This window comes from Xyrauchen texanus, chromosome 23, assembly GCF_025860055.1.
Source record: "Xyrauchen texanus isolate HMW12.3.18 chromosome 23, RBS_HiC_50CHRs, whole genome shotgun sequence".
Taxonomy (NCBI): Eukaryota; Metazoa; Chordata; class Actinopteri; order Cypriniformes; family Catostomidae; genus Xyrauchen; species Xyrauchen texanus.
The window spans coordinates 20,995,658-21,019,959 of NC_068298.1; the positions used below are offsets into that span (position 1 = coordinate 20,995,658).

Below are 24,302 nucleotides of genomic sequence, written 5' to 3' on the forward strand. Positions count from 1 at the left end.
GACGTTAAACGCCAGCTGTGTAAATTGCTCTTTTAGAGAAATAAATATTTTACTGCGCTGTCGAAGCGCCCAGGGGCAAAACTGCACTGCTGTGCAGAGAAGGGAGAAAGCCGCTGATATGTGCTGTAGATCCAACAGCAATCGCACTCAGAGATGGGAGGAACAGTGTGTGACTCACAGCTCACTGCATACACAACCAATCGGCTCCGAAGAAAACACATTTCCCTCCCTTTATACCCGTATGTCCGGGGGCGGGACATGCAAATTCTGTCTGCCAATTTCTCATTGACCTTTTCTCATAGATCAGAGATGCAAAAGGCTCTCAAGAGAGACCCCTAGTGTCGCTTCTTCGACACAATGTCGAAGTGAGCGACAGACGAGGAACCATTGTTTAATGTCAGGGCAGCCCTTTTTATTTTCGGATGTATGTGGTTTTAAACACATGATTTTTTATTTCCTTACAGGTTAATGCAGATGTTATTTACGAAATGTGATTATAAACTCAATAATTAACACATTTATTTAATTGATGCTATTTGTGTAAAAAAGAATATCAGGTGGCTAAATGCATACCTTATGTAGCAGAGAGGATAATAAATTAGGAACATTGCAGTACAAAAAGCTTTATCTATTCTAACAAAATTTGAAGACTCACAGTCAGTGGAACTAAAATGGCTAATGATGTTTAAGTGAGGACGAAGCTGGCTGAAAAGGCCAGGCAGACTGCAGAATCTCCATTACTCCAGCCTAGACACAATACACCTTAACATTAGGGTCATTCAATTTCCCACTCTGCTTTTCAAAGTGGCCCAAGTGATTTGTTTTCAGCGTGTATTTAAGAAGAAGCCTCAATCTTCCCTGAGAAGTTTAGCATTTAAATTGGTTGATCAAGGCACATTTTACCACAGCTGTTATGAAGTATTATGCTGATGAAAAATCAAAGGTATCGTGTGCAAATGCTTGACCTTTCCCCGGATGAATTGCACACACTTTCTAAGGAGCTTGTTTCTGCTTACATCCATCTTCCTTTTTTAATGTTTTGTTAAACTTGACTTTCCCAGTTAGATCTGGTGAGACGAGACATAACAAATGATTTTGAGACAATAATAAGATCACTACCTCTATTTTGGGGGGGGTCAGTTGGTATCTCAGAACAGTTTCTGAGATACCAACTGCTGATTTACAAACATTCGTAATGATATTTAATTTTACGTTAAATTTAAGGGCACAATTCTGGCAGTCGGGTGCGCATTAATGCACAGGGTTACACGCCCACAACTCTCAAGGGGCCCCATTTGCAGCGTCCGCTAACCTATTATGCCCTATCAACATTCCCTGGAGGAGCAGATCTAAACCTGTTCAGCTTCAGGTGCTGATATACACATGGAGATGCTGTACAAAGCATGTTCATAGAATACCCATCCACACCCATTTTTGACATCAAAAGCAGAGAATGGCAGATTATTTTTAAAACTCAAGGTAACCTGGTTTTCTTGCATTAGCAGATTTTGTTTAATAACGATATTTTTATTTTGTGATTTAACATCATACCAGCTACCATGGCTATTTTCATGGTGAAAAACAAGTTACAAGTTTGTTAGGCTAGTATCATGCCAAACTAAAAAGAATGACTGATGCTGAGAAACTATTATGGAAGCAGTCTTGAAATTCTGAAGTTGATTCTTTACTACCACTGTGATGAAACCAGCCACCAACCATGTTGAATTAGCTTATTGAGTGCCTTCATTCATTGTTTAATCATTATTCAATCAAAACGAGACAGGTGCAAGCAGGCTGCTGCGTGCTAGAGGCAACTGTGTCGGCTGCACGTTGCCCTCCCCAAGGCAACCAAAAGAGATGTCATATACAGACCTTAGGTACCCGGCATCCGTGAGGAGGGGAACAGGTGCTACATGACTAGCATGGGAGCAAGCCCTGCAGCCACGGCCTTTTATCTCTATATGTCTCTCACATTGAGTGTGAAGAGCCTGGGGCATTTCATAGCGCTATGAAATGCGACAGGGAAGGCGGTCTTTCCCGGTCCTATTCTTTCAGGGAGAAAATACCCTGTGGAGGCCACATCCTACCCAAGCTAGGGGGAGATAACATGTGGCAAATACACCACGAGGGTTGTGAAGCCGTACGTGGGAGCGGCGCGGGGGTAGGTCCTGCCTAATGAGGGGGGAGCTCTACAAGCACGGCGACAGGGGCGGTGGGACTGCCCGAGGGAGACGCAGCTCTGCCGACAGGGGGACCGTACAGCAGAAAATACATCATGGGGAGTTGGAGTCTTTGGCTTGGGAAGAACATCAATTCACAAATGCGAGCCACTTTATTTTCCAGGGAGGTGCTGTCGCGAGGAGCGTAAGATCCGAGAACCAGTTCCGGGTGGGCCAGTAAGGAGCCACCAAGGTGACTCGTCCTCCCTGATCTTGCACAGCACCAGTGCAAGGAGGCTTACTGGGGGAAATGCGTACTTGCGCGGCCCCCGGGGCCAGCTGTGTGCCAGCGCGTCTGTCCCGATAGGAGCTCCTGTCAGGGAGTACCAGAGCGGGCAGTGGGAGTTGTCTTTGGGAGGCAAAGAGATCTATATGTGCCGTGCCGAATCCTTTCAAATTAGCTGAACCGCCGGGGGGTGGAGCCTCCACTCTCCACTGGGCAAAACCTGTTGTCCGCCGTCGTGTTGCGGTTGCCAGGGATGTGAGTGGCGTGCAACGACCTGAGTCATGGCTGACTCCAGAGGAGGAGATGGCGGGCGAGTTGTGAAATATGATGAGAGCGCATGCCGCCTCGGCGATTTATGTTCACTACCGTCGCGGTGCTGTCTGAACGGCTCCGCGCACCCAGCAGGGGTGGGTTAGAGAGACGGGCGGTCCCGCCAGGTGACGGCGTTCTCGGGACACAGGTGGATCGCAACCACTCTGTCCACCTGGGGGACCTCCGTGTAACTGTGGACCACCCTGCCATCCAGGGTAGTGAGAGCGGACGAGCTGAGGGGTCAGCTCCGGGCACCTTTCGTAATAGGTGCCCTCCACGACCGCATCAGCTCATCATGCACATCTGGGTAGAAAGGAACTGGGTGTGGGGGAGGGGGCATGGCTATGAGCTCAATGTTGAGTGAGTGACTGAAGGGGAACTATTACAACAACTTGCACATATAGAGGTATTCTATAAACCGTAATGTAGAGGTACAGGTGTATGTATATACTGACTGGGACTTTTGAGAAAGAGAATAAAAAATGATGATTGATAAGTACTAAATGAAACATTGGCTCTCAGCAGCAACATGACAAAGGTGGTGTGGATGAGATATGTCGTTTGTGGTCATAGTGAAATTTTACTCTAGAAACAGATTGCTGATGTCAGTTTTATTCATAATGGCTTGAGGGCAATCACAACACAGGAAAAATCTCTCCTTTTAGTCTAAATTATTTTGCCGGAGAGAAACTTCTGAACAGTTTATTTCAAATATTTCAGCCAAATAACTAACATTAATGTAGGCTTTACCTACTGTGTATATTCAAATCATCAAATTGAAGAAGAGGAACGAGAGGGAATAAAATATTTCTCTTTTAGGTTTTAGTCCCAGGGAACACTTTCAGCTCTGCGGCTGTATGACATTGATTAAAGGCTTGTGCTCTGCTTTAACGCTGGACTCTGAATGCCTCCTGAATAACCTCTCATGGCAGGTAGACAATTTTCACCATTATGGTAGATTTATAGTCTTACACTGCCAACTCCTCCACAACTCTTATTCACTAGTGGGTGGGCCGTGCCCCACTGCTCTGTCTTGAATATTTCCTTGAATATTAAATTGAATTCAGTGTAAAGAACTGAAAGGTGTGAATATCTATTCATTTGCAATATTTTATTCTTATGTTGTCTTTTCTGATAACTTATTTGCTGTATGGCTATTCTTTTTTAATGTTTTCTTTGGTCATAACCTATATGTTATGGTAATTCAGTTTACCAGTGCCTCTTACCATAATGATGAAATACTGAATTAGTGATTCAGAAACAAATGAATAAATTATTACACATTTCACCTTATTTTATTTTATATATTTATGAAGGATTTCATAGTGGCTCATGACGAGATTGAACTGGAAGTAAAATACAACTATAGTCCACTGCTAACTGCTGTGTTATTCCATGCTCTGGAGAGTTATTCCTACTGTGACATTTTCCCTCAAGTGATTAGACAAGAGACAGTCTGGCAAAGTCAATGGAAGAAAGGCTACGCAGAGATGTCTAAGTATAGGGTAGAGTGCAGAATAATCAAGAATGGTACAAAGGTGTTGTCTGTATTTGAAAAAAAAGAAAACAGAAATAACTGTTCTTCAAGACATTTACAAGACATTCTGCAAAATTATACTTTGACCCAGGGTGATGTTCAAATAATGAATATTCTTTGTAAAGCCATCATTTTATTGTCTTAAAATATGCCTTTGTGTTGCAATGTGTATTTTTCACTGAGACAAGCAATTAGAGGATGAGAAAGTTCCCAATTACTCTTTTTTTTTCTCAAGTAATGACTCAACTTGTTGTTTTTATTGTACAGTAAAATGTTTGATGTTCTCTTTTTTTGCATAATTTTTTTGCTGAGATTGAGTAATTGAATAATTGCTTTCAGGGATGCACAGGATATTGGGTGAATTTTGTATTTTTGGTTTTGTTTGTGAAATCAGTCCTCTTTACCATAGAATTTTATCAATGCCATTTTCTTTACATCATTTACAATATGAAATACCAAACTTTTTTTCTTGTACTATTTAGACTCATTTATCAAAATGACAGTTTATGCTGTGCCTTTGTCATAGGCAGGGATATTTATTCATTTTTTATGTCTTAATGTTAGATGATGGATGTTCTTTTGAGAACAGCTTTTTACAGTACTCAAAAGAGTTTTTGTTATAATGGTGATTTTCCCCTCATCGAGACCTTCACTAAAGATATAGGCTAATTGTTTACATTCTCCATTCATTAAAAAGAAAAAAAATAAATAAATAAAATTATTACTGGTCTTAGTACTGGAGAGAATTGTTCTATGATTGATGTTTGGCAAAGATAACCATTTGCGCTGAAATATACTGTTTCGTTTGTTCAACCTAAAGAAACGCATCTCTTCAAAACTACTCTAATCCGTTAACACATGTTGAATCACATAGCAATCAAACAGAGTATCAAGATTTAAAGATATCACACTGTATGTAAATTATATTGTGGCCTGTCTGCCACTGATACAAGCATTAATTTGTTTTGCAGGTTAATCCAATATTTTGTTATGTTTATGTCCTCTCTATCTCACAGCCATTGGTTAGGAAAATATAGGCAAGGCAAGGCAAGTTTATTTATATAGCACATTTCATACACAATGGTACTTCAAAGTGCTTTACATAGAAGAGATTAAAATAAGAATACAAATAATAAGATCACCCCTTAAGCAGTGTTTCATATAGACAGATATTAGCAGTTGCATTAAGAGTGAAATCCGGATGTTGTTTCAGTCGCTGCATCCAATATTAATCAAAACGGTCCATTAAAACATCTTGTTAAATCTGAGCAGAACAACTTGACATTGAGAAATGTCATGCTGGCACTATCCGTCTTGCCCAAATTGCAAATCAAAACTTTATGAAAAACACATTTCCATCCTTCGTTGGTTCATTTTTGTGAAAGATTTGCAAGGACCAGAGAAAGTCATTGTTAAAGGTACACTCAAACCTACGCTGGATAGAAATGTTCATTGAGGGAAATCTGCGTACAGCATGTGTATGTCCAATCAGGAGGGACAGAATTGTATTTTATTGCTCAGGGACTTTGATTAAAGGAGGCTGATTGCCTCAGTTCTTGATGGAAAGCCTGCTGAATGCCTTAACATTCTGCTCATGCTGTGTGTAATCATTTGTTAGTATGTGGTGTCTAGCGGTGCTCAGATTGAATCAGAGCGGCGCCTCCTTATCTAGATTGAAGGAAATAATTTGTTACAATTTTCCATTAAGTCGCATTCAAAAAAGCATGAGTTACCTTAAGGGCACATTTAAAGCAAATTGTGCTGCCTCAAAGAGTTCACTGTCTCTGACGATTTCTGGCTTTTTCATTTCCTACCGCTGTGTTGGGCTGTTTGATGCAATTGTGGATGCAAACAACATAAAAGTGTAATGGTGTTCGCTATGTCTGTGCATGACACGACATCCCTATCTTTGCACCGGGTGACCTCTTTGTGTCAGGAGCACAGAGTGGAGTTTGTACCATGTTTCCTCTCTAACACATTATCTATTGCACCTGTCACAGAGGCCCATTTTATCCCTGTCATGAATGTGGCGCGACACCTGTCATAATGATTATTTTTCTTTCCTCACTTCAACCTCTGCCATGTAACACAAAATGAGTTGGTCTTTCATAGTTCTTGACATAGGCTGAAAAAGTGGTTGATGGCGCTGTGGAGTTAATGACCACGCATGCATATAAACTTTTGTTTTTACTTTTTTTAAGTCTAAAAGATAGAGATGCACTAATTTATCAGCCTTTGTAAAGTAATTTTCCATCTGTTATTGGTGATCAACCTGTCATACTTTAATTTAGGAATATTCAGGGACAAGAATTGTTTTAAAAAATATTATATTATCATGATAACAGTAATAAGAGCAATAACAGTTTATTCTGTAAATACAACACTGTTATTAGTGTGTGTGTGTGGGTGTGTGTGTGTGTGTGTGTGTGTGATGCTGAAACCTCAGTGTTAACTACATCCTAGTGTTCAAATATTACAATGATCTTTGACAGTGACAACAGATTTTTTCTAAATATTTCCATACATGTAAAAAACATTTACATGTATGGAAATATTACTGTAATTTACAATGTGGTGCATTTTGCTTCAGCATATTGTTTAATACTTGCAAAATAATGTGGTAAAAGGATCTCTTTAAAAAAATGTCAATCACAGTAAAATGTTGGTTATTAGTAGCAGCAAAGTAAATTCTAATGTTTTGATACATGTAAAAGAAAAAAAAAATCTGGCTTGTCATTTTCGTGACTGATGCATTTGAAATGTTAATAACAGTTATTTAAGTATGTTTTGAACACTGACACTACCATTTTGACATTTAAATTATAGAAATTAAAAGAAAGAAAAAGGAAAAGCATGCCATCATACTCCACATACACTTTATTCCTGGTGGTAATTTTGCATTAGAATTTGGCAATTATGATTTCTTTTGGAGTACCTATGTAGTACGGTCCTGTGACAGTCTGGTGTGTGACAGCATATGTTTGGACACCCGTAGTCAGACGGAAACAGACCCGTCAGCAGGGCGGCAGGATGGGACAGTAAGATAATCACACAGTGTCATTTTGGGGGGCAATTACCCAGCTTGGAGTGAAATGAGAAAACCTGTCTTTTTCCTGCTGTCCTAATGGAGGTTCCGGTCATTAGTTAAACGAGAGTCTCTCTCTGGCTGTAATCAAACGTGAAGCATTCAGTTTAAGAGCCCATTATAAAACATCTGCTCCCCGGCGATGGCCTGCGGAGTCTTAAGTTTGCTCACTCGTAAAGTTGCGAGCACCGCACCACTATTGCTACTCGATTTCAAGTCTTTGTAATTGGTCGTGTCAATGTTATGATTCAGGTCATGTTCCCATTTCCTGGTCGGACATATCCTGTTTTTGAATGTAGGAGAAGGAACAAAGGAGCGGTTTTTGCAACTCCTGATTTTAGCATGTCCTACGCTTGATAAATAGCAGGTGTACCTCCATCTCTTTATTTGCACACAGACACAAGCTATGGCTCATTTTATGTTTCGTTATTTTGTTCCAATGTAGAGAGGAACAACATTTTCCTTAAAATCTATCTAATACTTACTCAAATATTGTAGATATTTTTCCATTAACCTTTCTTTTAAAATAAATTCTAACAAAAACACTTATCATAAACTAAAAAAAGAACAACATATTTGTACAGCATTCATTAATCTTGGATAATGTTAGTTCATAAAAATACAATTGTTCATTGTTAGTTAATGTTCATAGTGCATTAACTACAGTAATGTTAATATATTTTCCATTTAGTTTTAAAAATGTATAAGTATGTTGAAATTAACATCAACCATGATTAATACATGCTGTAAAAGTATTGTTTATTGTTAGTTCATTTTTACTAATGTAGTTAACTAATGTTAGCAATATATTAAAATACATTTGTTCAATAAATTAAAAATTTCCAAAAATATTTTCTCTGTTATTGGCACAACATACAGTCGGGTAACATTACTGAGCGATAATGCATTCAGTAAATACTACTGTAAATGTTATTTAAAAAGTAAAAAATTACAACAAATCACATTATTACAGTACAATGTTTGACTCGTGATCAAAACAGTCGTTTTTGATCACTTGAACAAAACTGTTGTGTTTTTCACTGGACGGTGAAAAGTAAAGATTTGATGACATTCAAAGGAACAAATTCTCTAGGATAGAATCCCATTTAACCTATTCCAATCTGTAAAAAAGCACACAATCCGCTTCCCTTTGTGTGAAGCAGAATTTATAACAAGTTTTGCTAATGCCTCTGCCTTTCCTCTTCCAATAGACCAGCTTCCTAGCCAGCAAGGCCCGCCCCCTCTGCCACCTGCTCCACATCAACACAAGCAGCATCAGTCAGTCACCTCCCTCAACCAATCACTGGCCAATCAGACGGCAGAGCTTCAGAGTGCATCTGAATGTGTGCAACTGCAAGAAAACTGGGTTCTGGGTGGCAACATAGGCCTGGAGAACAGGTAAGTGTTTTTAATACAAAGTCGTTACATTATTGTGTTAATATTTCCACTATTACACTTTACTATTATTTACTATTATTTACACTTTAAAGGAATATTCTGGGTTCAGTACAATTTAAGCTCAATCAACAGCATTTGTGGCATAATTTGGCTCATCAATCCTTTTCTTTAAAAAAAGAAGAATCTTGGTTTCAGCGACGCACTTACAATGGAAGTGAATGGGGACCAATCCATGAACGTTAAAATACTCACTGTTTCAAAAGTGTAGTCACAAGACATAAACAACATGCATGTAAATATGATTTTAGTGTTTTAACATTGCTTTCAAACCTTTTCTGTGTAAATTTATATCCAATTTTACAACTTCGTTACAATGACTATGTAATGTCAACAAACCCTAAAAGGACTGTAAAAATGACAATTTAAGCAACTTTTCTGCACATTCATTCGATTAAACGAATCGGTTACCTAACGTAACCTCGGTTCTCTCTAGATGAGGGAACGAGTATTGCGTAAGCTAGCTTACGCTACGGGAAAGATTCATCTTTTCTGAGATATTGAAGCCAAAAAATTATTCTTAATTTTGTATCATTTGTCAACGCAGTGCAGCAACTGCAGACCTTGAGCGGGCTAGCTAGCGAGCTCATTGGTTGCTCTGCGGCAACTGCTGCAGCCTATAGACGAACTTGGGCTGAACTCGCGTCCAATGAGAGGCGTCCGCGCGCTACTGCATCAAAGCCCGCCAAAATGGGCGTGGCTAGAGTGCATATAAGCGTAGTTCGTGAGGCTGGAACCCTGGTTTTCATTGAATGAAGTGAAAGTCGCCGTGGCGCGAGCACGGCCGGCTACGCAATACTCGTTCCCTCATCTAGAGAGAACCGAGGTTACGTTAGGTAACCGATTCGTTCTCTTACGAGAGGTTCTCTCGTATTGCGTAAGCTAGCTTACGCTACGGGAACCCATTGTCAACGCCGTACACGCCAAGCATACATTGCATGAGCCCCGGGGGTGGGGGAACCCGGGGGAAATAATATTTGGCCGGCAAGATTGCGGGCCAGTGTGTGTGTAATACATAAGCACATAGTGGGAAGGGAACGACAGAGCGGCGGTGCCGGTCTGTGTGGAATGAGTCCCATCAGTGCAGCTCACCAGGGGAGCTGTAGCGTATTAAACCGCTAGTAGTTTTGCCTGCAGGGCGGGCACTTCCAGATTGTAAAATCTGACAAAGGTGGAGGGGGAAGCCCAGCCCGCTGCCACACATATGTCGTGAATGGAAATCCCGCTGGACCATGCCCACGATGAGGCCATGCCTCTAGTGGAGTGAGCCCTAATGCCCAACGGGCATGGCAGGTCTTTTGACGCCAGTATGCGGCAGCAATAGCGCCCACTATCCATCTAGACAGTGTCTGTTTCGAGGCGACGAGACCTTTGCGCGCTCTCGAACGAAACAAAAAGCTGCTCAGAGCGCCTGAAAGAGGCGGAGCGCGCAGTATACAATCTCAGTGCTCTGACTGGGCAAAGGAGATTGGCGTCGCGTCAGCTATCGGATGCTGGCAGCGCCGATAGGGAAATTACCTGTGCTCTGAAAGGAGTACCGATCACCTTGGGAACATAGCCGTGTCTAGGCTTTAAAATGACCTTGGAGTCACTTGGTCCGAACTCAAGACACGCAGCGCTGACAGACAGCGCATGAAGGTCTCCCACACGCTTGACTGATGACAGGGCAGTCAGAAAACGGTTTTGAGTGAAAGGTATTTCAAATCCACGGATTGAAGCGGTTCGAAAGGGGGCTTTCATAGTTTCGAGAACTATAGAAAGATCCCAGATAGGAACCGATGGGGGCGCTGGGGTTCATCCTTCTAGCTCCCTTGAGGAAGCCGGATGACCAGCTCGTTTTTCCCAGTGACTGGCCGTGCAGGGGTTCAGCGAACGCCGCGACGGCCGCCACATACACTTTGAGCGTGGATGGGGATCTGCCCTTATCCAGCAGCTCTTGTAAAAACACGAGCAGCGACGACACCCCACATGTCCGTGGGTCCAGGTCTCTGTCGGTGCACCATTTTGAAAACACAGACCATTTTGACGCATAGAGTCTTCTCGTGGAAGGGGCTCTAGCGTGTATGATGGTGTTTATTACCCCTTCTGGCAGAGCGACGGGTAGTCGTTGATCACCCACGCTGCAGCGCCAGCTCTGGGTGGGGATGCCAGATCGTGCCGCGAGCTTGAGAGAGGAGATCTGCTCTCACTGGGATGGGCCACGGCGCTGTCAGTGACAGCTGCGAAGCTCCGGGAACCATGTCTGATTCTCCCAACGCGGGCTATGAGGAGCACCGAGTGACGCGCTTCCTGATCCTCTGCATTACCTGTGGCAATAGCGAGACGGAGGGAAGGCGTAAGCGAGTGGTTGGGCCAGTCCTGGGCCAGCTGCCCTCGCTCGAGAAAAATATTGGGCAGTGAGAGTTCTCTTCTGACGCAAAGAGGTCTATCTCTGCTCTGCCGAATATGCGCCATAACTTCTGGACTGTTTGAGCGTGCAGGGACCATTCCCCTGGAGGAATATTGTCTCTGGACAGTCTGTCTGGGCCGCCGCTCAGGTGGCCTGGCACGTGCATCGCCCTCAGCGAGCGCAGGTGTTACTGGGACCAACTCAGTATGCGTTTCGCCAGATGGAAGAGGTTCCTGGATCTGACACCGCCCTGACGGTTTAGGTAGGATACCACAGATCTGTTGTCCGAACGGACCAGGACGTGGTGACCCTGAATGATCGGGGAAAGCGCATGCGCGCACTCGACCGCTATCATTTCCAGACAATTTATGTGAAGGAGCTTTTCCTGAACTGACCATAGGCCAAAAACCGGAGAGCCCTCGCGAGACCGCTCCCAACCCGTGTTGGACGCGCCTGTCGAGATGACTTTTCGGCGAGATACAGCTCCCATCGTCACTCCCCGCTGATACCATTCGGCCACTGTCCAGGGCTGCAGAGCTGAAATACAGGTCTGAGTCACCTTGATCGGCTGGCGGCCTGTGGCCCAAGCCCGGCGAGACGCCGGGTGTTTAGCCAATGCTGAAGCGGGCGCATGCGCAGTAAACCCAGCTGAAGTACTGCTGCGGCTGAGGCCATGTAACCTAGCACTCTCTGAAATTTTTTCAGAGGCGTGAGGCTGTTCATCTGAAAGGATGCGGCTAGTCGCTGAACACGGCGCGCGCTTTGTAGATAAGCGAGCCGTCATTGCCACGGAGTCTAGTTCTATTCCAAGGAAGGAAATTGCCTGACTGGGCTGTAGTGAGCTCTTGGTCCAATTGACTGCAAGACCCAAACTGTTCAGATGGCTGAGGAGAACTGTTCTGTGAGACAGAAGCTCCATATGTGACTGTGCCATAATCAGCCAGTCGTCCAAATAGTTCAGAATTCGCAAGCCCTGACTCCGCAGGGGTGCGAGCGCCGCATCCATGCACTTCGTGAAAGTACGGGTGCTAAAGACAGGCCGAACGGAAGGACGGTGTATTGATAAACCTGGCCGTCGGCTGAATCTCAAGAATGGCCTGTGACGGGATTTATCTGAATCTGAAAGTAGGCATCTTTCAGATCGAGAGAGATAAACCAGTCCCCCTGGCGCGTATGCGCGAGGAGTTTCCTGATTGTAAGCATTTTGAACGGTCTTTTGCAAGCACCTTGTTCAAACCCTTGAGATCTAATATTGGTCTGAGGCCGCCGTCTTTCTTGGGAACAAGAAAATAACGGCTGTAAAACCCCGACTCGCTCAGCGAAGGCGGCACTTTCTCGCCTTTTTGCACAGAAGGTTTGCTATTTCTGAACGAAGCATGCAGGCTGCTTCCGTGTTCACAATAGTTTCGAGCCGCGCTCTGAAGCGGGGAGGGCGGCGATTGAACTGTAGCAAATAGCCCTGTTTTATTGTGCTTAACACCCATTTGGATATCCCTGGGATAGCTTCCCACGCTTTGAAGCGTAACGCTAGAGGGTGAATGGCCAAATCGCCCTGATTGCTGCACACAGCGTGCTGAACGTTCTGAACTGCGTGTCCCTGAGAGCGATGCTCGAGGGAGAGGCTCCGGCGAGGCAGTCGCTTCTATCACCGGTTCTGGCAGCCTTTGGGAGCGGCGCTTTTTCCTGCGCGGCGGAACGGAAGGCGGCGCGGCGGCTTCGGTTCTGAGCGCCGAGTCGAGCCCGCAGGGTCGACATCGGAAGCTCCTCGCAGAGGTCGCATCTGCCTTCAGCGAGGGCGAGCTCTGCATGCCCCAGTCCCAGGCAGAGAGCGCAGATGATGTGGCGGTCTCCAGCACTGAGAGGGGCGCGGCATGAAGCGCAAGTGGTGCGAGGCATCTTAAAAAAGATGCTCGTTACTCTTTTGTGAAGTTCGTTAAGAACTAGCTTGCTCTAAAAAAGGATACGTCGCCGGATGGCGTAGCTCGCAGGATGGCTGAAGGTGGCGGAGACGGCCGGCTTCTTCGAGCGCTGTCCAAGCTTGCTAGATGCCCCTCGAACGGCGACGCGACTTCCAGTTCAGAGATGCGAAGAGATTCGCTGAAGAGATGAAAATCAGGGTTCCAGCCTACGAAATACGCTTATATGCACTCTAGCCACGCCCATTTTGGCGGGCTTTGATGCAGTAGCGCTGGACGCTCTCTCATTGGATGCGAAGTTCGCCCAAGTTCGTCTATAGGCTGCAGCAGTTGCCGCAGAGCAACCAATGAGCTCGCTAGCTAGCCCGCTCAAGGTCTGCAGTTGCTGCACTGCGTTGACAAATGATACAAAATTAAGGATAATTTTTTGGCTTCAATATCTCAGAAAAGATTAATCTTTCCCGTAGCGTAAGCTAGCTTACGCAATACGAGAGAACCTCTCGTAAGAGAACTATGGCTGACAGACTTGACTGGTACACTGCATTTAGAAAGAAATTGTTATTTGAAAAAATGTGGTCACCTTTTATTTCTTTTCTGCAAGCTAGTGATTAATGTTTACTATGCCTTCATGACATGCTTTTACCACTGGATAGCACCTTTGGGTTGAGTTTTTGGGTGGGGTTGGATTATTTATTTATTTATTTATTTTAGTTCATGCATATTTGTTAGGATGTAATTTTTATTTGTTTGTATATAAAAGGTGTAGTTACAAATGATCATCTGCTGAAATACCAAATAAAAACATTTAAACACAAAATCCACGCCCATGAAAATGTCATATAAGGAAGGCTTCAGACTCGCTAGTACATGAGAATTGGAAGCTTTTAACAGCTATGTGAACAGTAATATATATATATATATATATATATACATATATATATATATATATACTGTATATATATACACTCACCTAAAGGATTATTAGGAACACCTGTTCAATTTCTCATTAATGCAATTATCTAATCAACCAATCACATGGCAGTTGCTTCAATGCATTTAGGGGTGTGGTCCTGGTCAAGACAATCTCCTGAACTCTAAACTGAATGTCAGAATGGGAAAGAAAGGTGATTTAAGCCATTTTGAGCTGGCATGGTTGTTGGTGCCAGACGGGCCGGTCTGAGTATTTCACAATCTGCTCAGTTACTGGGATTTTCACGCACAACCATTTCTAGGGTTTACAAAGAATGGTGTGAAAAGGAAAAACATCCAGTATGCGGCAGTCCTGTGGGCTGAAAATGCCTTGTTGATGCTAGAGGTCAGAGGAGAATGGGCCAACTGATTCAAGCTGATAGAAGAGCAACTTTGCCTGAAATAACCACTCGTTACAACCGAGGTATGCAGCAAAGCATTTGTGAAGCCACAACACGCACAACCTTGAGGCGGATGGGCTACAACAGCAGAAGACCCCACCGGGTACCACTCATCTCTACTACAAATAGGAAAAAGAGGCTACAATTTGCAAGAGCTCACCAAAATTGGACAGTTGAAGACTGGAAAAATGTTGCCTGGTCTGATGAGTCTCAAGTTCTGTTGAGACATTCAGATGGTAGAGTCAGAATTTGGCATAAACAGAATGAGAACATGGATCCATCATGCCTTGTTACCACTGTGCAGGCTGGTGGTGGTGGTGTAATGGTGTGGGGAATGTTTTCTTGGCACACTTAGTGCCAATTGGGCATCGTTTAAATGCCACGGCCTACCTGAGCATTGTTTCTTACCATGTCCATCCCTTTATGGCCACCATATACCCATCCTCTGATGGCTACTTCCAGCAGGATAATGCACTATGTCACAAAGCTCGAATCATTTCAAATTGGTTTCTTGAACATGACAATGAGTTCACTGTACTAAAATGGCCCCCACAGTCACCAGATCTCAACCCAATAGAGCATCTTTGGGATGTGGTGGACCGGGAGCTTCGTGCCCTGGATGTGCGTCCCACAAATCGCCATCAACTGCAAGATGCTATCCTATCAATATGGGCCAACATTTCTAAAGAATGCTTTCAGCACCTTGTTGAATCAATGCCACATAGAATTAAGGCAGTTCTGAATGCGAAAGGGGGTCAAACACAGTATTAGTATGGTGTTCCTTATAATCCTTTAGGTGAGTGTATATTTAAATGGAGGACATTCACATCATAAAATATTCATTTAACAAACACTTGTATGTTCTTTCTGAAAATAACTTACAGTCTTTGCATGCTTTAGCTCTCATCAGAGGTTCTTTTTTTAATTAAGCAGTCCAAGAGGTCAATAAAAATTGTTTTACAGGAAGCTTTAGTGCAAAACATTTTCAGTTTGGATGTCCACAACCATTAACATTCTCTGGTTTGGTTGAGCGCATTGCCAGCGTCATTGGTTAAACTAAATCCAAGAATGTACAGTGATGTATTTCCCATGCAACAGATAAAACAAAATAAATAGAATGACTGAAGAAATCTTGAACGAAACACTGCAAGCAATACAATTTTTTGTTCCTCTGTTGTATTGTGTACGCAACTGCCCGCAAGTTGCTTATTTATGGGTTTAACGGCATTACAATTGACCATATGTTATCAACTGAATGTGATTTACCGATGCCTGTACAAAATTATGAAACCTAAATTATATAGCTCATAAAAAAGAAATGAAATGTCCAACCAGTCACGTTAGAGGGCATTATTTATTTATTTATTTATTTATTTACTTAATAAATTAGCTCTCTTCGAGCCCTTAGTACTGGTAACTCTCGAGAGTGAGCCAGTATGAGCCAGTCGTCGAGGTAGTTGAGTATGCGAATGCCCACTTCCCTTAGCGGGGCAAGAGCTGCCTCGGCGATCTTTGCGAAGACACGTGGGGACAGGACTGATATGCCTGGCCGTTGAACCGTAAGAAGGGTCTGTGTCGAGGCAGAATGGAGACGTGGAAGTACGCGTGCTTCAGGTCTACCGCCGCAAACCAATCTAGCTGTCGAACGCAGGTAAGAATCTGTTTTTGCATGAACATTTTGAACGGGAGTCTCTGTAAGATGTCCAGGCTGTGGTTGAGAACTCGCTGGTTCAAAGATTGGTCGCAACCCGCCGCTTTTTTGGGGTACAATGAAGCAAAGGCTGTAGAAACCCTTCTCCATCTAGGCTGGAGGGATGGGCTCTATCACATAATTGAGGAGCAGGGTTGTGATCTCTCTTCGTAAGGCGCTGGCTCGCTCGCCGCGCACGGAAGTGGATCGAACACCGCTGAAACGAAGCGGGAGCCGGGCGAACTGAATCGCGTAGCTGAGTCGAATTGGTCCTGGCCAGCCAACGTGATGGATTGGGAAGTGAAAGCCACGCATCCAAACTCTGCGTGAGGGGCACTAATGGGACGATCGCTTTTGACATACCAGTTGGGGCTGCGTGGCGGGGGGGAGCAGGTAATAGCGCTTCGGGAGGCAGAAGAGCGTCCCGAGGCTTGGGTGCTGAGAAAATATTCAAAGCACTTACCTTGCTCCGCGCACCCGGCAGGGGGCGGTTAGAGACTGAGGAAGAGGTCCTAGAGAGGCGTCTTTGGAACTCGTCAGCACTGGCTTGCCGGGGCTGAGCAGTCATGGGGCCGGAGGTTAGGGAACTGTGTCCGGGGAGCCAGGACTGTAGAGTTTTGGGGCCGGGGTGCCGTGAAAACTGTGCGCACCGGCTGGATGACCGAGGGAGTGAGAAAATCACTCTTTATTGAGAATGTGGGTGCAGTAGCCTGAATGCGGTGCAGCAAATGAAACAAGGATTCTCCTCCCGGCCCTCCACCGGGGGATGGATTGGTCTTAGTACCAGCCCCGGAGCGAACGACTGACTGCCTGGGTCGCCCGTATCAGGAGCGCTTCGGAGCTTTCCTGGTCCTGGAAGGGGTCCTGGAGATGGGGGGCATACACTGCCTGCGAGGTGCTCGATGCTGGGGCTGAGAGCTGGGCCCGGGTTGAGGCGGAGCTACCTGTTGTTTAACCGCAGGGGGATGCCCTTGGTGAGCAGGCGGGGCGCACTGGTTTGGCGGCGCCGTGGCAAGATGTGCCATCTGCTTCTTCACCGGCAAAAACTGCTGGGCGAACGGTTCGACGGTGTCGCCGAAGAGGCCAATCTGGGAGACGGGGGCGTTGAGAAAGCGTGCCTTGTCAACATCGTGCATCTAGACCATGTTCAGCCAGAGGTGACGCTCCTGGACCACGAGGGTGGCCATCGCCTGCCTGAGTGCCTGCGCTGTGACCTTCGTGGCTCTGAGTGCGAGGTCAGTGGCAGAGCGCAGTTCCTGCAGCACGTCGGGGTCGGAACTACCCAGGTGCAGATTTTTGAGTGCCTTGGCTTGGTGAACTTGCAGGAGAGCCATGGCATGCATGGCAGAGGCGGCCTGTCTGGTGGCCCTGTAGACATTCGAGGTCAGCTCTACGATGCAGCGGCGATATCCTCATCCAATTCTGGGGGCTCAAGGGAGAATGCCGACTGGCCACGAGCTGAGCAAGCGTGCCGGGGGCGGGTGTTTTGTGGGGATTTAACTGTCAAAACCAAGCTCGTCGTCATCCCCAAATCGCCTTCAACGCCAGCCGGGTCGTCCTCAATCCCGTGGGAAGAAGGAACGACGCGGGGGGTGGCTGAAGTGGCTTTCTCTCGTGAGAAAAGAAAGCTGTGACTGCAATGTTGCCATGGCTATTTTCTCGCACTGAGAACATGAACCATTCATAAAATGCTGCTTGCGTGTGATCGAAGCCCAGGACCGTCAGAAGTGGAGAGAAATCAACCGCATCCAGGAATTACACAGAGGCAGAAAGACATCTTTAAAAAGACGCGTCCTGAAAAGGACGTTCAACGCCTGCTGTGTATTGCTCTTTTATGAGTGGCAACTCAAACTTTTTTAGAGGAAATAATCTCTTTTTAGGAGGAGAAACACTCTTTCAGGCAATGAAAGCTCTGTTGAAGCACCCAGGGGCGTAGACTGCACAGCGTGCAGAGAGAGAGAACGCCAGCTAGAAACGCGCCGTAGATCCAACAGCATTGCTTATCACCAGTAGAGGTGAGTGAAACAGTGGTGGAAAAATTCTGACTGGCACTCGCTGCCCCGCTTCCCTTTATAGCCGTATGTACGGGGCGGGGCATGCAAATTCTGTCTGCCAACTTGACATTGGCCTTTTCCCAGGTTCAGAGGTACGTTTGGCATCCCAGGAAGACCCCTTGTGTCACTTCATTTGACACAACGTCGAGTGTGTGACAGAAGGGGAACTATACTTCTTAGTAGCTAGGTGGTGCATTGCTATACTTGTATATAGCTTTTCAGTTGCGAAACTGTTGTATTTATTATGTTGCGGGTTGCGTTGACATCAAGGTTCTGTTTCTTGCTTGCGTGTGTGTGTGTGTGTGTGTGTGTGTGTGTGTGTGTGTATGTGTTTGTGTTTGTGTTTGTGTGTGTGTGGTGAGAGCAGGAGAGAGACCGTGAGGATGCTTTTAACAGATCTTACAATAGATTTCGGATATTATTAAAATTGTATGTCCTTCTTATCTGATTTACTTAGCCAGTTTTATTGATTATTTGCTGTTTGCCTGTACGGCTCTTAACTGAAGAAATTTGCAAAGTGATATGGTACAAGATAATGCGGTCGGCCTGAAACGACTTCACAGCTGTGCATTTACTGAAAAATAATTGCACACTTTATAACGTCCGTCAACCAATCATAATCAAGCATTTAAAAGTGCTGTGGTACAACTATTTATAACTAGTAATTTTTTAGCAAATATTTTCATAAAAGATACAGAAAGAAGGCTTTATGTAATGTACCTTGCTGTCACTATAGATATCTTGCAGTGCACTACTCAAGCTGAGTGCTGCTTACCCAGCATCTACCCTACAAAGTGAATTTACTTATGTGTTACATGAGTATCAAATCAGGCATAAAATAAATAAATTAAATAAAATTCTGTATAGACACACAATTTTTATTTTTATTATGACAATACAACATTTATTATAATTGTGCACATAATCTGTTATTAAACTGTTTATTTTTTAATTGGATGACAGCGTTCTTGAATAAAGTGTTTGGAAGCCTGTGCAAAATAGGTCTTTATAAAAGGATGTCTTCTTTATAAAATTCTACTTTAGTTCATAACAGACTCACAGAGTAAATAGTATGCCAGTGCACTGCATCATAGATTTTTTCACACCCTTATGCAGATTCCTAAACACTAAAATCAGCATTTTCACTTCAAAAGGCTAAAGGAATAGTCCCACTAGACTGTGTCTAGCAGTGTCCCAATATAAATGCAAAAACATCAGAAACAGAATTAACCACAACAGAAGTCACTGTGTACAAGCCTACATTTTTATTATATATGTTTTTTGTCATCTTTAAAATTTGCAAAAACATATTATATGACCAAGTAGAGGACACAGAACACAAAGAAGTAAATAAAAGTGATGAATCTTAAAAAAGCATATGCCTTTTTTTTTAGCTTAAAGGGGCCATATTAAGAAAATAGAATCTCAGTTGATCTTTTGAAAAAAGAAAAAAAAGACAAATTCATTGTAGTTTTAAAAGGAATGTTCAGAACTGAAAACTTCCCTGTACAAAAAGATCATCTACTAAACTAAGCCTGAATACATTAACACATAACTGCCCACATTTACATTTCAACAATACTTGTTTGATTGGCCTGCCTAGTCTTGGTAAAATAATATGGAGGACTATTCCTAAACATATGGGAAAAAATGGCATAGACTTAGGGGCCATTCACACAGAATTTGTTCTTGCATTCCATATGCGCTATATAGTATTTTAAATGATGGTCTTTGAAAATATGCATTAAATTTGGCTGTTACATCGCATATCAAGGTCTCTGCATTCTGTTTCATTCAGCTGCACTTGGCAAGAGCCATCTTGTGTGAAGGACTCCTACTCTTTGCTACTTGCAAGGATAAACAACTAAACATCCATCCATCCATCCATCCATCGTCAACCGCTTATCCTGTGTACAGGGTCGCGGGGGGCTGGAGCCTATCCCAGCTAACATTGGGCGAAAGGCGGGGGACACCCTGGACAGGTCGCCAGTCCATCGCAGACAACTAAACATATGCATCTAATTTTGAATCATGTGTAAGTTTAAACTTGGCAACAAAAAATGACTTCCAACAGGAACAACTTCTGAAAAATAACAGTACGAAGGAGTTAAATCCCTCCTTGAAAGATATATTGAGGATAATGTCATAATGGCACAGTTTATATAACCCTGCATTTGCTGCACTTACCCCCAGAAGCCAGAGCTGCTACCCACTCAAAAGGTAAAGCAAGATGAATAATAGCTTCATACTCTCCACAGTCAAATTTTATTATATTTCTATACAACAAAAACATATTATTATATGCTAAATTCATAAACTGAGATTGTGACCATACATGCTGACAAATAGATACATGTTCAACTTTAATATTGTCTTACAATCCTAATAATAATTTTACAAAGCACTATTCATTAAATGCCATTAAATGATTGCAGTGTGTGTGGGATAAAACGTATCGGTTACCTAACGTAACCTCGGTTCTCTCTAGATGAGGGAACGAGTATTGCGTAAGCTAGCTTACGCTACGGGAAAGATTCATCTTTTCTGAGATATTGAAGCCAAAAAATTATCCTTAATTTTTGTATCCATTGTCAACGCAGTGCGGCAGCTGCAGACCTTGAGCGGGCTAGCTAGCGAGCTCATAGGTTGCTCTGCGGCAACTGCTGCAGCCTATAGACGAGCTTGGGCTGAACTCGCATCCAATGAGAGGCGTCCGCGCTCACTGCATCAAAGCCCGCCAAAAGGGCGTGACTAGAGTGCATATAAGCGTAGTTCGTGAGGCTGGAACCCTGGTTTTCATTGACTGAAGCGAAAAGTCGCCGTGGCGCGAAAGCACGGCCGGCTACGCAATACTCGCTCCTCATCTAGAGAGAACCGAGGTTACGTTAGGTAACCGATACGTTCTCTTACGAGAGGTTCTCTCAGATTGCGTAAGCTAGCTTACGCTACGGGAACCCATTGTCAACGCCGCGCGCCAAGCATCCACTGTATAAGCCCCAGGGAATTAAGGGGGACCCGGGAGCCCTTATGAGTGGGGAAATAATATTTGGCCGGCAAGAATGCGGGTCATTGATTGTGTAATACATAAGCACATAGTAGGACGGGAACGACAGAGCGGCGGTGCCGGTCTGTGTAGAATGTGTCCCATCAGTGCAGCTCACCAGGGGAGCTGTAGCGTATTAAACCGCTAGTAGTTTTGCCTGCAGAGCGGGCACTTCCATATTGTAAAATCTGACAAAGGTGGAGGGGAAGTCCATCCCGCTGCCACACATATGTCGTGGAATGGAAATTCCGCTGGACCATGCCCACGAGGATGCCATGCCTCTAGTGGAGTGAGCCCTAATGCCCAACGGGCATGGCAGGTCTTTTGACGCCGTATGCAGCAGCAATAGCGCCCACTATCCATCTAGATAGTGTCTGTTTCGAGGCGGCGAGACCTTTGGTGCGCCCCGAACGAAACGAAAAGCTGCTCGAGCGCCTGAAAGCAGCGGAGCGTGCAGTATACAATCTCAGTGCTCTGACCGGGCAAAGGAGATTGGCGCCGCGTTCGCTATCCGGTGCTGGCAGCGGCGATAGGGAAATGACCTGTGCTCTGAAAGGAGTACCGATCACCTTGGGAACATAGCCGTGTCTAGGCTTTAAAATGACCTTGGAGTCACTTGGTCCAAACTCAAGACACGCAGCGCTGACAGACAGCGCGTGAAGGTCTCCCACACGCTTGACTGATGACAGGGCAGTCAGAAAAACGGTTTTGAGTGAAAGGTATTTCAAATCCACGGATTGAAGTGGTTCGAAAGGGGGCTTTCATAGTTTCGAGAACTATAGAAAGATCCCAGATAGGAACCGATGGGGGCGCTGGGGTTCATCCTTCTAGCTCCCCTGAGGAAGCGGATGACCAGCTCGCTTTTACCCCATGACTGGCCGTGCAGGGGTTCAGCTGAACGCCGCAACGGCCGCCACATACACTTTGAGCGTGGATGGGGATCTGCCCTCATCCAGCAGCTCTTGTAGAAATACGAGCAGCGACTTACACCCCACATGTCCGTGGGTCCAGGTCTCTGTCGGTGCACCATTTTGAGAACACAGACCATTTTGACGCATAGAGTCTTCTCGTGGAAGGGGCTCTAGCGTGTATGATGGTGTTTATTACTCCTTCTGGCAGAGCGACGGGTAGTCGCTGATCACCCACGCATGCAGCCCCAGCTCTGGGTGGGGATGCCAGATTGTGCCGCGAGCTTGAGAGAGGAGATCTGCTCTCACTGGGATGGGCCACGGCGCTGTCAGTGACAGCTGCGTAAGCTCCGGGAACCATGTCTGATTCTCCCAACGCTGGGCTATGAGGAGCACCGAGTGACGCTGCTTCCTGATCCTCTGCATTACCTGTGGCAATAGCGAGACGGGAGGGAAGGCGTAAAGCGGGCGCCTGGGCCAGTCCTGGGCCAGCTGGCCCTCGCTCGAGAAAAATACTGGGCAGTGAGAGTTCTCTTTGGACGCAAAGAGGTCTATCTCTGCTCTGCCGAATAGGTGCCATAACGCCTGGACTGTTTGAGCGTGCAGGGACCATTCCCTGGGGGAATATTGTCTCTGGACAGTCTGTCCGGGCCGCCGCTCAGGTGGCCTGGCACGCGCGCCGCCTCAGCGAAGCGCAGGTGGCACTGGGACCAACTCAGTATGCGTTTTGTCAGATGGAAGAGGTTCCTGGATCTGACACCGCCCTGACGGTTTAGGTAGGATACCACAGATCTGTTGTCCGAACGGACCAGGACGCGGTGACCCTGAATGACCGGGAGAAAGCGACGAGCCGCACTCGACCGCTATCATTTCCAGACAATTTATGTGAAGGAGCTTTTCCTGAACTGACCATAGGCCGAAAACCGGAGAGCTCCTCGCGAGACCGCGCTCCAACCCGTGTTGGACGCCGCCTGTCGAGATGACTTTTCGGTGAGATACAGCTCCCATTGTCACTCCCCGCTGATACCATTCGGCCACTGTCCAGGGCTGCAGAGCTGATATGCAGGTCTGAGTCACCTTGATGGGCTGGCGGCCTGTGGCCCAAGCCCGGCGAGACGCCGGGTGTTTAGCCAATGCTGAAGCGGGCGATGTGCAGTAAACCCAGCTGAAGTACTGCTGCGGCTGAGGCCATGTAACCTAGCACTCTCTGGAATTTCTTCAGAGGCGTGAGGCTGTTCATCTGAAAAGATGCGGCTAGTCGCTGAACACGGCGTCGCGCGCTGTGTAGATAAGCGAGCCGTCATTGCCACGGAGTCTAGTTCTATTCCCAGGAAGGAAATGGTCTGACTGGGCTGTAGTGAGCTCTTGGTCCAATTGACTGCAAGACCCAAACTGTTCAGATGGCTGAGGAGAACTGCTCTGTGAGACAGAAGCTCCATATGTGACTGAGCCATAATCAGCCAGTCGTCCAAATAGTTCAGAATTCGCAAACCCTGACTCCGCAGGGGTGCGAAGCCGCATCCATGCACTTCGTGAAAGTACGGGGTGCTAAGGACAGGCCGAACGGAAGGACGGTGTATTGATAAACCTGGCCGCCGGCTGAATCTCAAGAATGGCCTGTGACGGGATTTATCTGAATCTGAAAGTATGCATCTTTCAGATCGAGAGAAATAAACCAGTCCCCTGGCGCACATGCGCGAGGAGTTTCCTGATTGTAAGCATTTTGAACGGTCTTTTGCAAGCACCTTGTTCAAAACCCTGAGATCTAATATGGGTCTGAGGCCGCCGTCTTTCTTGGGAACAAGAAAATAACGGCTGTAAAGCCCCGACTCGCTCAGGGAGGGTGGCACTTTTCTATGGCCCTTTTGCACAGAAGGCTTGCTATTTCTGAACGAAGCATGCACGCTGCTTCCGTGTTCACAGTGGTTTCGAGCCAGCTCTGAAGCGAGGGGCGGCGATCGAACTGTAGCAAATAGCCCTGTTGTATTGTGCTTAACACCCACTTGGATATCCCTGGAATAGCTTCCCACGCTTTGAAGCGTAACGCTAGAGGGTGAATGGCCAATTCGCTCTGATTGCCGCACACAGAGCTGAACAA

General features: G+C 45.4%; 1 protein-coding gene across 1 annotated transcript in view; it reads left to right on the forward strand.

Annotated features, from left to right (window-relative positions):
• Positions 1-24,302, forward strand: part of si:dkey-237h12.3 (teneurin-3) — a 197,961-nt gene that overhangs the window by 82,343 nt on the left and 91,316 nt on the right. Inside the window, exon 4 of the mRNA XM_052089353.1 lies at positions 8,591-8,777. Coding sequence (XP_051945313.1) covers positions 8,591-8,777 — 187 coding nt within the window. The remainder of the gene's footprint in view (positions 1-8,590; positions 8,778-24,302) is intronic.